The sequence below is a fragment of the Plecotus auritus genome (assembly GCF_963455305.1).
Source record: "Plecotus auritus genome assembly, chromosome: 11".
Classification (NCBI taxonomy): Eukaryota; Metazoa; Chordata; class Mammalia; order Chiroptera; family Vespertilionidae; genus Plecotus; species Plecotus auritus.
This window is the reverse complement of record NC_137777.1, coordinates 27,087,979-27,107,731: the sequence shown is the minus strand read 5'-3', so window position 1 is coordinate 27,107,731 and position 19,753 is coordinate 27,087,979. Positions and strand designations below refer to the sequence as shown.

The following is a 19,753-nucleotide window of genomic DNA, read 5'->3' as shown; positions in this document are numbered from 1 at the left end:
TCTGATGCATGAAACCCTTTGAAACAAAAAAATGAAAAAGCTGAGAGTCCTCTAGTTCTTTCTTTTGAACCTCTTAATATGAAAAACAGACTTTGGTCTTTTTCTTAAATTGTAATGACATTATTCTGTATTTTTTTACAGTGATCTAAAGAAACCAAAGAACAGACTTTACAATTCTCCTAATAGAAACTGCAGGTTTTGTGTTAAATATAAACATATATCTAATATGAATGAATTGAATAGAATTAGCAGGTTATTCACTGTCTGTTACCAGCACTTTTGTGATGGGCTGAAAAACTTCCACATTAGGTTTTCTGTTTGTTTTGCATTTGTACCTCTTTCTGTTTGTTTTGCATTTGTTAAATTGACTGCAGCAAACTCTTATCCATAATGCATTTTATTTGGTCTCTTAAGAAAGAGGTTATGTTGGGTAGAATAACAAAACTGAACATCTGTTTGTTTTTTTCTGTATAACATGAAGGAAAAACCATAATGTAAATTTTATAGATAGATAAATAGATAGATATAGATATCTCCTTTTTCTGATATATCTGATACATCTGCTATCCTACAATAGAGACATACATTCCAGGTCACTGAAAGGGCTTTCATTAACTTAAAAATGAGTGGTACCTAGCTTTGGGCGGGCTTCAAGTTCCCAGCCATTTTATAAATGCCCGAAGTAATGTGTGAAAATGTTTGTGGTAGGGATGGTACTGTATGCATTTTTCTCAGCGGAAATTCTATAGATGACCTTCTTATGCTAGTGTGAAAGTAATCTCATATGTGTCCCAAATCTGACTGTTATATATACAATTCCACATGGGAAGGAAATTACATTTTCTTGTCATGTTGGATTAGACCTGGTAAAAATTAGTCAGGAAAGATAGAGGTTCAGCAAACAAAAAATATATTGTCTATAATAAATGAAACTTAAGAGCTAAAGGTTAAATAAAAGTATAAATGTTGGTGGTAGTGATAAGAGTAATATTAGTTTTATCAGATGTGCTGTTGTTACAAATACTAGTTTGATAAATATTAGAATATGTCTTTGCACATTTGTGGGTAAATTTCTGGAAATGAACTATTTCAATCAAAGAGTAACATTTTCTTGGATAAAGCCAAATTGCCTTAACTTCTCCTTTTTAAAAAACGCTTGTTATGGAAAACTGAAGTAGTCAGATGAATATAGTGAACCCCCAGGAATTCATTACTCAGCTTCAACAGTGATAAGCTCATGGTCAGTCTTGTTTAATCCATACCCTTACTGATTTCCACCCTTCTGAGTTATTTTGAAACAAATCCCACATATTTTAAATAATTTAGTATGCATCTCTAAATGATAAGGGTTTTAAAAAGCCATAATCACAGTAATAGTCTTATACTTTAAAAAAATGAGGTTTTGTATCATTAATTAGTCACTGTTTAAATTTTAATTGATTCATAACTGCCATTATTTTTATTTTTAACAATTAATTTGTTTGAATCTGCATTCACATAAGGTCTGCACATTGCCATTGGCTGAATTGCCCTTTACATCTTTTTAAATTTAAAATTTTCAGTCGACCAGAAACCAGGTTTTTAATCTGTATTTTTAAGTCTGTATTTTGCTCATTGTATATACCTCTGCTGTAATTAACATGTTAGAGTCCTCTGTGTTTCCTGTTCATTTATATTTGTATCTAGAAGCTTAACTGGATTCAGGTTTATAGGCGGTGCTGTGTTCTTCAATCTGTAAGCATATAGTATCTGTCTGACTTTTTTATGAGGTTCAAGGCTTAGATTCATTAACTCTGAGGGTTGTAGATGGTGATATTCTAACTTATCTTTCCATTGTTACTTAGGAACTGGATTATTTTTTTAAAAAAATATATTTTATTAATTTTTTACAGAGAGGAAGGGAGAGGGAGAGAGAGTCAAACATCGATGAGAGAGAAACATCTATCAGCTGCCTCCGCAACCAAGGTACATGCCCCTGACCGGAATCGAACCTGGGACCCTTGAGTCCGCAGGCCAACTCGCTATCCACTGAGCCAAACTGGCCAGGGCTGGATTATTCTTATAAAGCTTAATTCCCCCTCATCTCTTATTTCCCAGTGGTGTAGGTCATATAGGAATAAGATAAATGTTTGATTCTATTTATTTACTTAATTTTCAAAACAGTGAATTGGCTATCTAGCACCCTTCAGTGTGGGGATCAATCAGTTCCCGTCCATTATCAGTACTCAGATTGCCCCATCTTTGGACAGTGAGAACCTCTTAAGTTGACTTTTGAGTCCATTGAGAAGGCTTTAACTTCCTTGCTGTTGTACTAGGTGTTTCATATTCATCTTGTGAATTATCTACCCAGACCTGCAATCAGCTATTTGTCCTTAGGAGCCCTGGTTCCCAACACCTTTATCCTTGGATCTAGCTACTCCATTGTCTTCATAATAAGACTTAATACAAATCAAGAGAAATTTAAGATTTATAATTAATCATTATATATGTAATGCAAAGTATAAGGCCCTTAGACAAGAAATCTATACTTTTGAAGTGGTTATAAGTATTCCTTGGAAAAGAGTACACTCACACTCAGTTACCCATTTGGCAGTTGCCTCTGCTGGGAAGTGCATTTTCCAATATAACCATTAGTTTTGCTGCAATCCAAGTAGCTTGGCAAGTGTTTAGGATTAGATGATGAGACTTCCCTCAGTGCAGAAAAGGACCACAGACTCCCAGTAGTGCAGACAGCCAATTGGAAAGCTGCAAAGTTTGTTAATATAGACTGACTAAATAACGAGATAGGTGCTAAAGGAATTTGCTCATGAGGTTTTCATGTCTCTTATTATATTCCTCATCGCCTGATAGTGTATTTCGTTTAATATGCAACTACTTACTTATACTGCATTTATAGAATGGTGACCATATTCATGTAATTCATTTAAAGTCTAAATTAAAATCATAAAGTGCAGTGATTTTCAACCTTTTTCATCTCATGGCATACATAAACTTAATTACTAAAATTCTGTGGCACATCAAAAATTATATTCTATTTTTTGCTGATCTGACAAAAACAGGTATAATTTTGATTCATTCACACTGGATGGCTATTGTTGTGTTGGCTGTTGTCATTTTTTTATTTGACAATCAAAGGGAAAAGAGGTCAGTGCCCCTGACTAAATAGTCAGGTATTGCATGTTTTTAAAATTCTTGTGGCACATCAAGTGTGCCACAGCACACCGGATGAAAATCATTGATATAGTGGCATATTTCACTGATACTGTGAATCAGTTATCTCTCAATTTTTTTTCTTTTTCTGAAGGATATCTGGGATACAGATCCCCAAACTTGATTCTATATTTAAGTAATCTCTTCATTTAGCTTTTGCAATATTATTAGTGTTAGCTTTACCAAAAACTTATGAATATAAAAAATGTCATGTTGTGGTATCAGGAACTTTATCTGACTTGTTTACTTGCTCTAAAAATTGGAACAGTGCCAGACACAAAGGAAGTACAGTAGTCAGTCAATACCAATTGGAGGATCTATCACAGTTTCTGTGCTTTATCCCTCTGTCTTCAAATTTAGTGACTTTCAGTTGCATTTAGTTGGATTAAGTTCATCTGACATTCTATTTAAAAAGAAACACAACAGCTATATAATTCTGTTATATTCATTTGTTTAGTAAGCTTCGGCAGGGGTGAGGAGGTGGGAGTGTAGGGGCTGCTAGACACTGTGGACACACTGGGATACAAAAATTAAAAAGATAGGCTCTCTGTCCTCCAGAAGTGATGAGTCTAACGAAAGAGACCAAAGATAAAGGATGTGCTACATGTGCGCTATGCAACATGTAGAATGGTTAAGAGCACGGACTCCAGTGTCAGGCTCTGGTTTTGTAGCTCAGATCTGCCAGTATAACCTTGGGCAAATTATTTAATTTCTCTGTGCCTTAAGCTTCTCATCTGTGTTATGTTGTGGGAATATAAAAGAACTAATTAGGGTGGTGGGCATTTTGGGGGGAAGTTCCCAAAGCATTAACATTTGAGCTGAATTTTAAATTATTAAAGAACCTAAAATGTTTTCTCTTTCCATCTCCCTTCCTGTATGTTAGCTTAAACATTACTCAATGGAGAATTTTGCCTCTGATTTCCTCCAACTTCCACCCCCAACTAATTTAAGCTTCTTGTTCTGCTCTTGCTCTATGTTTGCTCTTTTTACTACTCAGGTGTGGTTATTCCATTTCTTTCTTCTTTGCTATTTGTCAGCTCCAAGAGGACTTGGTCTGTCAGGTTCATTCCTGATATTTATTAAATGAATGTGCAAGTTAGACGAGAAATAAGGGAAGGGCATTCGAAGCCCAGGGAGGAGCATTTACAAATACACGGAGCTGTGGAAGGCTAGCTTAGAGTGTGCAGAAAGGAACAGCGGCCGATAAGGCTGGAAAGGGAAGTTCAGGACAGATTATAAACTGTAAACAAAATTAGTGCTGATTTTAGAAAATGTCTGTGGTGATGCCTATTTAAAAAAAAAAAAACACAAACACAATGATTTGGGACTAGCTTAGATCAGAATTAGTGCTGAGAACTTATCTTTTAAAAGAGAAACGAAATGACTGCATTTCAGTCCATTTTAGTGAAAAGCCTAGTTTTTTTAGTTTGGATAAAAAAATATTTTTTCAGAAACCGTTTCACTGGAGTTCAAGGACTTTGGCTTTTATTCTGTCGCTAGAACTGAACTTTTCAGCAGATAATTATGATCAGCTTTGTTTTTAGGAAGATCTCTATGTAGCGGGGTCTCCCAACTTGGTCACCATTGGCATTTGGGCCATGAGAATTCTTTGCTGTAGGGGCTTTCCTGTGCATTGTATGCTGTCTGACAGGAGATCCTTAGCCTCTACCCACAGGATGCCAGTCACACTTCCTCCCCCAATCCCATCCCAGTGGTGACACCAAAATGTGTCCAGTCATTGCCAAATAACCCCTTGGGGCAAAAGTGCCCCAAGTTGAGAACTACTGCTGTGCAGCTTTGTCAGGTATGGATCTGAGTAGAAAACACTGCAGGCCAAGAAACCAGGTAATAGGAGGCTAGACTAGTACTATGTAATCCAGGTGAGGTGAGGTGGTCGGAATTAATACACTTGCAGACAAGGTTAGGGGGCAGATTTAAGAGACACTTGTGAGAATCAACAAGACTTGGAAACCAACTAGATCCCGAAGGGAGGGGCTCTGAGATGATTCTTAGGCTTTTTTCTTAGTTGGCTGCATGTAAGGCAGTAACATTAACCTAGAATAACAGAAAGAATTTTTTCTTAGGGCTTGGCCCAAGGAGTATCGGGCCTGGAGGAAGCAGTTTTTGGACACGAGTCTGAAAACTGTTGATTCCTATACTGATAGAATGTTAGAAATGGAAAGAAGTTTTAAAGACATTTGATCTATTTTTTAGGTGAGATAGAGAAGGATAAACACATGCTGAAGGTTAACAGCAGAGCCTGTTCTGGAGCACAGGTCTCCTGATTCTCAGGTTGTGTTTTGTTTTTAATTACAAGACTCTTATCTTCAAGTAGACACATCCTCTTTATACACTCCCTACCTTTTCTGGGTTTCTTAAGCTAAGGATGCTGAATATACTTAAAGAGTTCACTTTGCCTATTCATTCCTAGAAATTAACTTACTGAACTGTAGAAATTTGGGATTTTTTGGGATGCTGCTGTCAGTTACTTGGTAGGTGTGTATAAGTGGTTCTCCCGATATAGACACAGCGCTACCACCTCCCTACCCCCAATAGCTTAGGGAACAGCTGTAGTTAAAGGAGCTATGTTTTCACTGACCAGTGTGGGTCTTAACCTATAACAGTGTAATCATTATTGTCTCTTCATAGTACTTTAAAATAGTAAATATTAATTTTTAGAAGATGGTTTGATAACACATTGGTATATGTCATAATTTGTATAGACTACAGGAGTTGAAATAATCAACTTCCTGGCCCCGATGCTGAAAACTTGTTTGTGTACTTATTTGGAGGATACTTCTGTTCCTAATTATGCCCATGAAAGTAATAAACACTTAGGAATCCCTCTGTTCTATACTCCCTCTTACTTTCGTTTCACTTTCCTTGTTATCAACAGGAATTCATTTGGGTGTTTTTAATCTTGAAGGTAAAGAGCAGTCACCTTTGGAGATGAGTATGCATCCGGTTGCAACAGCTCCACTCTCGGTGTTTTCTAAGGAATCGACGTCCTCCAAACACAGTGACCACCATCACCACCACCACCATGAGCACAAGAAAAAGAAGAAGAAGCACAAACATAAGCATAAGCACAAGCACAAGCATGAGAGCAAAGAGAAGGACAAGGAGCCTTTCACCTTCTCCAGCCCCGCCAGCGGCAGGTCTATTCGCTCTCCTTCTCTCTCCGACTGAAACTTTGCCTCTGTCTGGAAGAGGTATAACTGAAGCCTTGGCCTCTGTAAAGAACGATAAAAGGAAAAAAAAAATGCCTCTCAGAGAAATTCAGAATCCATTTAAATTCTAAATATTTGATTTGTATTATTTACACAGTTGGGATGTGATAAGGAAAATGTGTTTATGTTCTGAATAAACCATTTCATCCCATTACCTCCTTAAAGCGTGTGCACACAACACGCACCCCACACACAGAGAAAACGCTTTTTCATACAGGCCCTCATACCCACTGGCAGTCCCCATTCACACCACGGACTCCATGTGTGCTGCCAGAAAGTATGTTTGAAAGCCTTTGATGGATGTTATCGAGCAAAGTTTTAAACAGAAGCTACTGCCAAGCCTGTGCTGGAACCACTATTTCCAGTGACATATTACATAACACCATTTGGAACTACTGAAGAAAACAGAAGCTTTTCTATAGGAGTCTCTATTGCATGTTTTGTGTGTGTGTTAGCCGTAGAACCTAAGCATCAGAATTTATAAACAAGACTACATGGTATTTTCTTTTACCCTAAAATCCTGAAATTTTTGGAAGCAGCTTTACCAAAAAAAAAAAAAAAAAAAAAAAAAAATTGAAAAACACTTTTGATAATGCATTTGGCAATTATGATGTTGGAATTTAACAGAACCATCAAATCCAGTTCTTAAATCAAGATGTTTAAATTATGTTATTTTTCATTAAGTATAAGTGAATATGTCCATACCCAGAATATATTTGCTAAATGTGAACAATTTACACACCCAACACATTCTAAAATTATTTCTCTGTGACACAAGTTAGGATACATTAAAATGGTGTTGATAGACTATTTACTAACTTGGACATAGACAGTTTGGCCCTCATGTGAGTATACACAGGCATTTAAAAGACATGAACATTTTGGCTTCATACTTCAATAGTTTGTATGTTTTTGTTTTTATTTCTGAATTTACCATGTACTTTATTGTTTAAAAATTTTTTAATATGTATTGTATTTTTATCCTTTCCCTTATCAGTAAGAAGTTTGGAAGATACTTCTTCCCAGAATAGATATTTCAAAGGGATCCAATAGTTAGATTTTTCAATATACTTTTATTTGTATTTAACTTGTTTAATAAATGACTTTTTAAATGGATCGTTCTGCCTTTGTATCTTTTTATATCTTTTGTTTCCTTTCTGTCTGTGTACATAGAATACCTACCCACAAAATTTGTGCAGAGCTTCGTGGATAGGTGGGATTTGCACTGGCCCTTTTAGGAAGAATGATTTTGGTTGGCAGAGATGGGGTACAGTTCTCTGAACAGAAGAAACATTATTTTCAAAAGTATGGAAGAAAGTAAGGGCATGCTCAGGAATTGTAAGCCAGCATAGTTGGCCAGGAGTGTAAGTAAAAGGGAATGTGATCAGGCATCGAAGGACCTAAATGGCAGTGATTTAAAGATTCCAATTAATTACCTGTTGACTAACTGAAATTATTCTTGGAAAAATGGAATATTACAGTGTGCAGTGATACCATATATGGAATTCCCAACTTTGAAAATAGTAATGATATATTTTAAAATAATTAGTTGTAGGAAGACAGTGACAAATAATAGCTACCTACACAATTTAAGCATCTCTTATATATTCAGCACTGTATTGGGCACTATGTTATTTCTAAATAGCGTATTTATATTGTATGTTTCTTATGAGCAACTTTTTTTTTTTTTAAATATATTTTATTGATATTTTACAGAGAGGAAGGGAGAGGGATAGAGAGTTAGAAACATCGATGAGAGAGAAACATCGATCAGCTGCCTCCTGCACACCTCCCACTGGGGATGTGCCTGCAACCAAGGTACGTGCCCTTGACCGGAATCGAACCTGGGACCCTTCAGTCCACAGGCCGACGCTCTATCCACTGAGCCAAACAGGTTTTGGCGAGCAACTTTTTTTTTATTGTGAGCCTTCAGTTATTCATGCTGATGACTAGGAGCAAACTATATTTTTGAAATAGGTAATTATGCATAATCAATACAAAATTCTAGTGTCAGTCTCTCTACTATCATTCCCCAGAGGCAGTCACTGTTGCTGGTATTACACACATCTTTCCGGAATAAGTCTATATGGTATATACATTTTTAAAGCAAATGATACTTGGAGAAATTTTTTATTTTTGTATAGTTTATCTTTTATGACTACCACATTTTGTGTCATACTAACAAATGTCTTCCTCAATGCATGATTATAAAAGAATTCTCCCATTTTTTTCTATTTTAAAAGTTTTATGCTTTAGGTTTATATCCTTTATTCAACTGGAATTCATCTGGAATTTATTTTGATAGATGGTAGGGTACTTTCTTCCCCCTTCTAGAATGCTACCCAATACTATGTATTTAAAACAACATCTTTTTTCTCTAGATTTCAAATGTTATGTACTAAATTTCCTAATATAGTTGGGTCCATTTCTGGACTTTGTAGCTGGTTTAATGGATCTGTGTGCTCAACAGCCAATGCCACACTGTTTAGATTACCTGTAACTACCAGATACAGTAGAGCTAGCTTCCCATAATTTCTTTGTCAATTTTTTTTGGTTATTCTTGTGGGTTATTTTCTTTTTCTGGTTGACTTACTGATTTATGTACAGTAATACTCATTCCTTATGCTGTACATTTCTATGGGTTTTGACAAATACTTGGACTTGTATATCCAACCACCACTCCAGAATTCCCTCCTTGTAGTCAACTCTCCTACCACCCAGTCCCTCCCTGGCTTCCACTGATCAACTTTCCATCCCTATAACTTTTCATTTTTCTGGGTTTATTTTTCTATATAAATATTGGAATCAGTCTTTCTACCTTCTCCTGAAGTTGTTTTTGTAGTAGGTATTGGTTGTGTGTTAAATCAATGGCTAATGTATTGTTGATGTTACTATCAATATAGTATTTCTTTTTTAGTTACATCATAGGATGGTTTATTTTTTGGTTTGGCATTCCATAAATGGTGGGGTTTTTTTAAATTATAATATGTATATTCTTTTAAGCTGATTTTGTACTTAGCTACTCCATTAATCAGGGTTCCCAGAGAAACAGAAACACACATCTTTGTTACAGAGTATTGACTCATCTGATTTTGAAGGCTGAAAAGGCCTACAATCTGCTGTCTACAAGCTAGAGACCCAGGAAAGCTAGTGGTGTAATCCACAGGCCTGAGGGCAAGAGTTCACAGAATAGATTTCAGCCTGGTTCTGTAGGTCTGAGAACCAAGACTGAGGCAGAAGATTGATGTCCCAGCTCTCCTACAGTCAGGTCCAGAGGGAATTTAGCCTTCCTCCATGTTTATGTTCTATTCAGGCCTGGGGAGGGCCATCTGCTTTACTGAGTTCACCAGTCCAAATGCTAATGTCTTCCTGAAACACCCCCACAGACACACCCAGAAATAATGTCTAACCAGCTATCTGGGCATCCCTTGACCCAGCCAAGCTGATATATAAAATTAACCATTACAGCTATATGACTCAATCCTCATTACTTACAATATGGTTAATGCATTTCTTGGGTTTTACTTGAAAATAATCACATCTGCTAACGATGGTAATTTTATTACCTCTTTCCTAATTTTTGTACATTTAATTTTCTAATTTCTTCTTTTGTCTGACTTCCTTCTCTTGCTGAGTGTGCCTGGGAGCTGCAGGGATGGGCATCTTCTCTCAACATTTCCTGCACCTCTCTTCTCTCTGCACTTGGCAACCCTCCTATGTGTGCTGAGGGTTTGCATTTCAAATTTCTTAGAATGTGAAGTTTACAATTTTTGTTTCTTGTTCTCATTTCTTTTAGACGATTCTTAAGGAAAGAATTTACTTCCCATGTCTTGTAAATGTAAAAAGATACTTTGATCAGAGTACCATTCTTACATTGAAATCCTTCTGTGGTAAACAGCTAGAAAGCGACTTAGTTTTCCCATCTTCTTCTAACCCATCGCTACTATTCCAACTGTAAACAAGTGAACTTTCTCCCTATCAAATGTGCTCCAGCCCAAGCAGAACCGTCTCTCAAAGCTCTTGACCTCTGGCATCCCTGCCTTTGAGTGTGGGCTGGACTAAATGACTTCTAAAGAAGAGAGTATGGGAAGGAGGAAATAGTAACTTCACACTTAAGGAAGACAGACACTACCTTAACGAAGTGATCATGGGAAACATCACCAGTGAGAAGTTCTGTTAATATCATGTCCTCCTCCATATGACAAGATGCAAAGGGCACCTCTATAGTTATAAATAACCACAATCCCAGTCTACCCAGTCTAATCATGAGAAAAAACACTAGGCAAACCCAAACTGAGGGATATTCTGCAAAATATTCCTCAATACTATTAAATTCATGAAAATTAAGGAATGACTGAGGGACCATCACAGACCAGAGGAGATCAAGGAAACATGGGTTTTCCTGGATTGAATGCAGCAATCGAAAAAGGACATTAGTGAAAAAACTAGGGAAATCCAGATCCATGCTGGAGTTTAGTTAATGGACCAATGTTGATTTCTTAGGTCTGTTCATGTACTGTGAGAATGTAACATGTTAACAGTAGGGAAAACTGGGTGAAGGACATACTTGCTGAGAAGGAAATTTACTAATAGAATTGTAATCCTCAGCTATGAGTATATTTTGATAATTGCTGTAGCCTAAATTATTACTATGATAATATAGTCAATAAGACAGATAGTCCCTGTCCTCAAAGGTCACACCACTGAGAACTGGTGCTTTCTCTTTTCTCATGTGTCACTCACAGTGCTCACAGGATTCATCAGGTGGTGTCGTTCAGTATTTTACTATAATGTCCTTTGCTTGGAACATTGATTAGAGTAATACTGATGTGCATTCACTTAAGTGACATTCTTTTTTTCTCCCCTTTTTATTGAATTTATTGGGGTGACACTAGTTAATGAATTTATACACGTTTCAGATGCACAATTCTACAACACATCATCTGTACACTGTACTGTGTGTTCGCACCCCAAGTCAAGTCTCCATCCATCACCATTTACCCCCCTACCCTCCTTCACCTCCAGCAATCACCATGCTGTTGTGTCCATGAGTTTTTCCTTTTTTACTTCATCCCTCCTCTCCCTTCCCCTTCCCACCCAGCTACCCCACCCCCTGCCAACAACTGTTAGCCTGCCCTCTATCCATGAGCCTGTGATTAAGTGACATTGTTAATTGGATTGGTGTAACAGTTACACATTTCCAAGCCAGTGTATAGACTGATGTGCAGGAGTTTGTACAAAGGAGAATTGCACAAAGTATATTATTTCATTTTCCTACTCTCAAACATCAAGGAGCCGGCTCTAGAGCGCTTAGCTTTTTCAATAGGTATATCTAGCTGCCTGTACCAGATATTCTGCGTAATGTTAGATATTCCAAGTATAGTACAGAAGGAGGAAAGGACTCAGCAAATAGAGTGGGTTGAAAGGTTGAAAAATTTTATGATTCCTCAAGATAAACTTTTACCCCCAAAACATGTTGCTTGGGTGTGAGAAGTCCTTCCCATTTGATTATGAGTCACTGAGTGAGGGTGGAGGTCATCCTGTTATTCTGTTTATGATGCTTATTCTTCGTTAACCATCTAGTGTCATTGCAAGTCACTATTGGCACTTACAGGCTGTTTTTATTGAATTGAATATAAAAGCAGAAGGTGATTTTATCAGCCAGAGAATGAATAATATTGTGGAGAGATCACAGTTCTGGGAACCAGTAAACCTGGGTTCTCTGTCCCAACTTCACGGGTGTCTAGTGAATCAATCACCCAACCTCACTGGGGCTATTTCTTTGAAAAATGAGAAGACTGGATAAGACTGTCTCAAAGTTTTCTTGCCAATTGCCAGACTCCTGTGATTATTCTGTTACCACTATACAGTAAGTATGAAGAGAAGGTTGCACTTTGTGGAAGAAAATCTAGGTTATAAACTCGTTATTTCAGCTTTTAAATATAGACAACCTTGATTGGTTTATTTGCATTTTCTAAGAAGAACATATATTTCAGCCTCAGACCATCCTTGTATGCTCAGAGCATGTGCATAAGACATTATGAAGTTAGATATATGAGGATGAACAATTTCAATGGACTGTACACTATTTTTTCTGATCTCTTTGGATAGACCCATCTCCTCCCCAGACCAGTTCACAGTGATGTTCATCAGCTGTTAGGCTTGGCTTTTAGAGTTTTGACAGACTGCACACTCTTCAAGCTCTCACTGAGACAGTAGATATCCCTAGTGCAAGACTCCAAGGACAGTTTAAGGCCCCTGCCTTCAAGGTGTTTAGGTTCCAGTAGTAGACTTAAAATGAATGCATGAGTAGCAATAATAGAAACTTGAATCTAAACTTTTGAGATACTTGAAGGCAGGCCATGAGGGGAGTGGGGACAGCTTGCCAACCTCTCTGCTCCAATTACAGATACACTCTAAAAATTTCTAGTGGAGATTGGTAGTTGCACACATCCTGAAACTCCTGGGTCCTGCCTGTAATGCTATAGAAGAGCCCCCTGTTCTTGAGGTCCAGTGTCCAGAAAGTCTATCCGGGACTGAGAGAACAAGGCTATGATTGACACTGTGACTCCTGAATGTTAATATTTGCATATCAAATGAACACAGTTCGGATAAAGGAGTGAGGTTTAATAAAGCTCATTCCATTTAAAGGTCATTCCTTTTACTTTGAGAACATATATGGCTACTATGGTTGCTTGGTGTTCAAAAGTCGTGTTTTGAAATAATGACAGTGGTAGGTGGGTGGTTGGTTGGTTGGTTGTTATGACTGTCATTTTAATGTTCCTACTTGGCAAGGTCAAAGTTGATAAGTCTTGAATTCCCCAGGTCTGGCAAGCACTGCCATCAGTCCTTTGTCAGCATAGCTGGTGTCTCCATGGAATGTGTCTTCTGCTCTTTCACCCTATGGGGGGAAGTCAAGGCGGTAGTCCTCTGCTCATTTTATGGTTGAGCAACCAGACTTGGAACCATGTGTTCTACATTTTCCATTAATGTACTACAGGCTGGTCCTGGCATTGGTTAAAAATCTGCTCCCCAGGCCCCCTGTGCACAGTAATTACATGCATAGAGTTACTATATATGAGGTCACCAGACCTCACATGTTCCTTCCACCTTACAAATATGGAGCCAAGTCCTTTTATGTGGGAGGGAAGACATCATCCTTTACGTGTTGTGGTTTTAATTAGCAATGGTAAATGTTTTCAACTGCAAAATAGAGATGTCTTGTTTTCCTGGCGGAAGCTCCTAACATCTTTTGACTGTCTCGCTTTGAGGGGTCACTTCACACATCAGGTATTGACTCTCATGCATTGTTGTCCATTCTGAGAGGAGCCAACCATTATCTGAGGAGACCATCATTTGGTTTCCGTGCTTAGTCAAACAGTCGAGTTTCACGGATACTTTTCTATGAAATATGGAGTATTATATTAAATACAGATGTCCTCGTGCTGCCTCTTAGGTAACTGCCAGGTGATCCGAAACCTGAACAGAAGAGCTGGCTGCTTCTCACTCCTTTTTCCACTGATTAGGCATACCTCAGCATGTCTATGAAAGGGGGAAGTGTGGATCTTACATAGAATACAAAAAGTCATTCAGGAGCAATGGGACTCCTTATCTACCCAGTTGTCCTTTAGACCCTTTACGTTGTTACTGCTTAGGCGTTGGAGTCCAAGGCTGCTCTTGAACCTCATCTCTTGTATAGAAACTGTGTGAGTTGGGGTAAACTGTTTAACCTCTCCAGTAAACAAGCAAACAGTGGGCATCTGTTGGCCCTGGGTGAGGACTCCAGGCTGTGTTAAGAGCTTAGCATGGATTCTCTCAATTCTTTCAGTGTGGTAAGCACAGCTTAGGTGCTCACCCACTAACATTCATTCTCCCCTCTCTTGCTTATACAGTAAATCTCAATTTTGTGTGGATGAAAATGTGTCTCCTACATATTTCCAAGCTTCCTTATAGCCCAAGTGGCCACATATGACAGAGTTCGGGCTATGGGGACACAGACAGAAATCTTCTGGGGTTCTGCCTCAGCTTTCCTGATCAAGAGGACCCCTGTGGCTGATACCCTCTTCTGTTGTCTTTTTACCCAAAACACTGATGTGATATCTGGAACTGCAGCAGCCATCTTGTGCTCCTGAAGAAAATGCTGAAAGAATCACAGATACCAGCCCTGGCATCGTTGAAATGCTAAACCAATATCTGTGGATACATTTATCAGACTTGCCATTATATAGAAGAAAAAACCCTTAGTTTAAAGCCACCGAGGTCACTTGCAGTTGAATACCTTCCTGACTGCTACAGGAAATATCATTATTCTCTCCAATCTCCAGATGAGGAAACTGAGGGCCAGCAATGTTAAATAATTTGCCTGATTTACACAGCCTTCGGTGGAACTGGAATTCAGACCCCACAAGGCTGACTTAAAGCCTGAGTTCATAACCACTTACCTTGTGATTTTTGGAAAAATGAAGGAGGCAGCTGATCAATGATTCTCATTATTTCTCTCTCTCTCTCCCTCTCTCTCTCTCTTTGTCTCTCTCTCTCTCTTTCTTCCTCTCTGAAATCAATTAAAATACATTTTAAAATAGAAAAAGAGCTCCCGGTCCTGTCAGTTCCTCATAGAAGGATACGGTATTTTGCCAAGGGACAGGCCAACAACATTCCTAATCGCCTCCACCTTTAAGTTACCGAGGGGAAGTCCCTAGTGAGTGCAGCCAAGAGCTTGGGTATTCTCCATCCAGCCCCCCTCCTAGGGTGGAGGCTCTGCCCCACGCATGGCAGTCTGAGAATAATGGGGCCCTGATCCCCCTCTCCCCAGCTGACTCAGAGGCTGAAGATTTCTGCCGGGAGAGGCAAGCTGAGAAGGCCAGGGGCTACTATCCCTCCCCAGGTCTCTTATTTTGATGCCGAAATGCAGCCGCTTGGAATCATTGGTGGCTTAGACTGCTCTTGTACCTGACCTTGCTTTTCACCTCAAGGAGAGAAACTGCTGGAAGTTTACAACCGCAAACCATTTTTATGTAAACATGAACCAGATTTTTTTTTAAATCCTTTGATACAATATAAATTTTATAATTATAAATCAAGCTTTATCTACTAAAGCATATTCCAATGATTTGATCTTTGTTGCAATTGATTTAAAGTTAAAGACATTGGTTTGCTATTGAGGGGATGCTTTTTTCTTAGAAACCTTTCAGCACTTCCTGTTTTTGAGAATTTTATTCTGATTGAGTCAGCTGAGCAGTAGTTGTACTTCCATTTATTACTTTAGTTTTGTGGTTTCCATTTCCAAGGGGACTTTATTTATTTGACTGATATATCCCAAAGAAAATGGAAGAGTAATTTAGACCCTCTACCACGAGGTGGAGATAAAAAGTTGTGTGTATATATTTGCAAGACGAGGTTTAATATAATCATTACTATACACCCAGCAATGCTGGAGATATGAAGATGTGAACGTGATTAAGAGAGGACAGTCCCTTGTCCTCAAGGAAATGGTCATTTCAAGGGGCAGGTTGTCCTAGAAACAAGGAATTCCAATGCAATGTGTTGAGTATTGTATTAGACAGAAGCCTGGGCGCTCTGTGATGGAGCGGAGGGCACCGCACAGGCAACATGGGCAGGGAGCGTGGCAGGGGATCTCAGTCAGGCAGAGCTTCTCAGAGGAGGCAGCCCAGACTTCAAAAATGTGTGTTTGAGGCAGAAACATACAAACTTTGTGTGCTTTTTACATCCTAAATTGATCTTTACTAAACAGTAAAGAGCATTTGAGAACAATTTTTAAAGAAAACATGCCAACGATGCACATTTTATGCAGGAACTTCAAATTCAAGGGACAGATATCCAATGAAAATCAATGTAAGCGAAAGAGGGAATTTACTGAGACACCAGGCTCAGGCAGGCTTGCATCAGAGAACTCCAGTGATGTCCCCACTCCACCCTCTGTTGCTTGTCTTTGTATGTTGGCCTCCTTTGCTACTATTGCAAGTAGAACTTACTACCTGCAGCTGAGGTGAAATAGATGCCATAGCCCTGATGGACTAACTCTCAGTTTAGTAAGGAAGCTTTTCTCTTCTACCGTTTATACGTAAGTCTCAAAGGAAGTTTTCTCTGGCCATGCTTGCCCATTCCGGGACTTGCTTGGGCTGTGTGCACATCTTTGGACCAAGCAGTAGGGCCAAGAGCATAGGGTATAATGATTTACCCAGCCCAAGTCACATTCCCACATCTTGTAGAGGAAGTACTGTGTGGACCACATCACCAGCACCACAAGTGATGGTGTAAGTTGAGGAAGAGTTTTTTGTTGTTTGTTTTTCCTGATCTTTTAGAAAACATCTTTATTGTTGAAAGTATTACATATCCCTTTCTTCCATTGACCCCTTCTAGCCTACCCCTGCTCCCCTCAAGGTCTCCACAACCCCTATTGTCTGTGTCCATGGGTTATGCATATATGCATACAAGTTCTTCAGTTTATCTTTTCCCACTCAACCCCACCCCCACCCCATGCCCCCACCCGCCTTGGGTTTCATTGCCAGAGGAAAAGGGCAGACTAAAACAATAGTTACCTACAGCAGAGAATGCCAGGGGTCCCTCTCTTACCTATTTTTCCCTTTTCTTTTAAGTAACCACCCCCAGTGTCTTAGCTATGTATGTGTCCACCGAGAACAAAGGCATATATATATTTCAGGCTCACTTGCAACCAGATGTGGCCATATGACTAAATCTGGTAAATGAATTCATGTAGGATCGCTGTGTGACAGTTTCTGAAAATCTCTCTTTAAAAAGAGCTGTTATGCACCCTTTGCATCACTTTTCTTCTTAGTTTTTTCCTCCCTTTCTTTTGAAAGTGAAGAGATGATGGCTGACTTTGTATGTGCCATATTGGACCAAGAAGCAAAGGCCACACCAGAGAGTCCCTGAGGACTTTGTAAAGTCAAGCTGCCATACCTCCCTGGACTGCCTAGTTCCAAACTTTTCAATGAAAGAGAAATAAATACCTACCTTGCCTGAGAACAACGGGGCCCTGATCCGTTATTGGAAAAATGAAGGAGGCAGCTGATCAATGATTCTAGAAGCACCATTTTTGACATACACATCACAGTCTACTTTTGGGAAATTCACTGCTTTCTTCTAGTAACTTTACTTCTTCAAACCTTACTTATGTTTGTGAGCCTATATACATAGTGGAATGTATTTATTCATTTAGTCAATAAATATTTATTGAGACTTACCATGTGCCAGTTCTAGGCACTGGAACTGCAACAGTGAACTCAACTGTTCAATAGTCAAAGCTTACATTTCAGTGGGACAAGAAGAAATAAAAGAAGAGATATATAATTTTTAAAGGGTGTTGCATGCATGGTTCAGGAGATACAGATGATATGGGATTGTTAGTATGATTTTATATGGAGTGATAGAAGAGACCTTCTTTGATGAAATATTTGAGCAGGGATGTGAATGAATGGAAGGTGTGATGGTTAATTTTGTCAGCTGGGCTGGGCCACAGAATGCCCAGATGTTTGGTTAATCATTATGTGTGTGTCTGTGAGGGTATTTCTGGAGGGGATCCACATTTGAATCAGTAGACTGTGTAGAGCAGATTGCCTGCCCCAATGTGGGCAGGCTCCATTCAATTCACTGAAGGCCTGAATCGAACAAAAGCCTGAGTAAGAAAAGAATTCTCTCTCTCTGCCTGGCTTTCTTCTAGTGGGAACCTCGGTTTTTCTCAGCTCTGGACTTGGCCTGGAACTGATGCCATCAGCTCTCCTGAGTCTCCGGCTTGCCCACTGTGGATCCTGGACTTCTCAGCCTCCATAATCACGTGAGCCAATTCCTTAGAGTAACTGTCTTTTGGGCATGGAAAGGCAAGCAGTGGTTCTCAAACTGTGTGGTCTCAGGGCCCCTTTGCACTCTTAAAAAATTATTGAGGATCCCCAAGAGCCTTCATTATAAGGATTCTATCGATATTTGTCACATTAGAAGTTATAAATTGAAAAAATTTTAAAATATTTATTGATTCATTAAAAAGTATGATAAACACATTGCATATTAATAAAAGTAATATTTTTATGAAAAATAACTATATTTTCCAAAACAAAATAAATTTAATGAGAAGGGTAACATTATTTTGCATTTTTACAAATCTCTTCAATGTCTGGCTTGCTGGAGTTCAGCTGGATTCTCATAGCTGCTTCTGCATCCAATCCATTATAGTATGTTTTGGTTTTAGTATATGAAAAAAATCTGGCCTCACTCAGATGCATGGTTGAAAAATGGAAGAATGTTTTAATAGCTTTTTCAGACATTTGTAGTTATTCTTCTTTGATATTACATCAAAACTCACCAACTGGTAGTCTTTTAAAGGGTAGTTGCAATGTGGAATCAGAAACTATATCAATAAAGTTTTCTCTGTACTCTCATGAGAAAATGGGCATGAAAACATTAGAATATTAGCATAATTAGAATATTAGAATAAAATTAATTTTGATCTTTAGACTCCTGAAAGCATGTCAGGGACCACACTTTGAGAACCATTGCTTTCGAATAAGTGAGAAAAGAATGGATGAAGAAGTGCATGCAGGAACTTGCAGGTTGTGATGAAGACTTGGAAATTTATTCTGAGTAAAATGAGAAGTCATTGTAGGATTTTGAGTGGAGAAATGAATTGGTCTAACATTTGGAAGGTCCACCTCTATATATGGACTAGGGAGGATGGAGGTGAAGGAGACAGGTCATCCAGGAGGCGGATGCAATAATCCAAGTGAGAGATGATGGCAGCTTGGACCGCAGAGGGCATGAGGGAGGTGGTCTAGCTTGCTAGATGAACGGTCAGACTGACTAGTGGTCCTGAGTGTACTAGGACCACCATTGCTAGATGTATGATCTTGGACATAATAACTCTGTAAGCCTCCATGTCTTCATGTACACATCCATCCACAGGAAGCACTTGGCCTAGGGCCTGGTGTATTTAGTGCTTAACATTTAGTGCATTTAGTGTTTGTGTTGCTATTGGATAGGGTCACTCACAACTAGTTTGGTGCAAAGACTTTTGGTCCCTGTGTGTGTGTGTGTGTGTGTGTGTGTGTGTGTGTGTGTGTGTATACACTGCTTCTAAGACATAAAGAAGAAGAGAAAAAGGGGAGACCTGGGCAAGGAGATGATTTGAATGAAGGGATGGTTTGTGGCAGGGCACATGCTTCCCTTTAGCCTGATGTTGTTTCTCAGGAGCATCTGTTTTGCCTTAAGCATGGGGTCCCTTTAGGGAATGTTTTTAAAGGAGGTTGGCCTCTTCTTTGGGTCCCCCCACCCTGACATGTGGT

At 38.8% G+C, this 19,753-nt stretch overlaps 1 protein-coding gene across 6 annotated transcripts in view; it reads left to right on the top strand.

The window, feature by feature from the left end:
• Positions 1 to 7,557, top strand: part of TAF2 (TATA-box binding protein associated factor 2) — a 72,162-nt gene extending 64,605 nt beyond the window's left edge. For 4 of the 6 annotated variants that reach the window (XM_080646237.1, XM_080646235.1, XM_080646240.1 and 1 more), the window contains one exon: positions 6,107 to 7,557. In XM_080646237.1, coding sequence (XP_080502363.1) covers positions 6,107 to 6,399 — 293 coding nt within the window. In that variant the 3' untranslated portion in view covers positions 6,400 to 7,557. The remainder of the gene's footprint in view (positions 1 to 6,106) is intronic. The other 2 variants (XM_080646238.1, XM_080646236.1) reach the window with 1 other exon arrangement.
• The last annotated feature ends 12,196 nt before the right edge of the window (positions 7,558 to 19,753 follow it).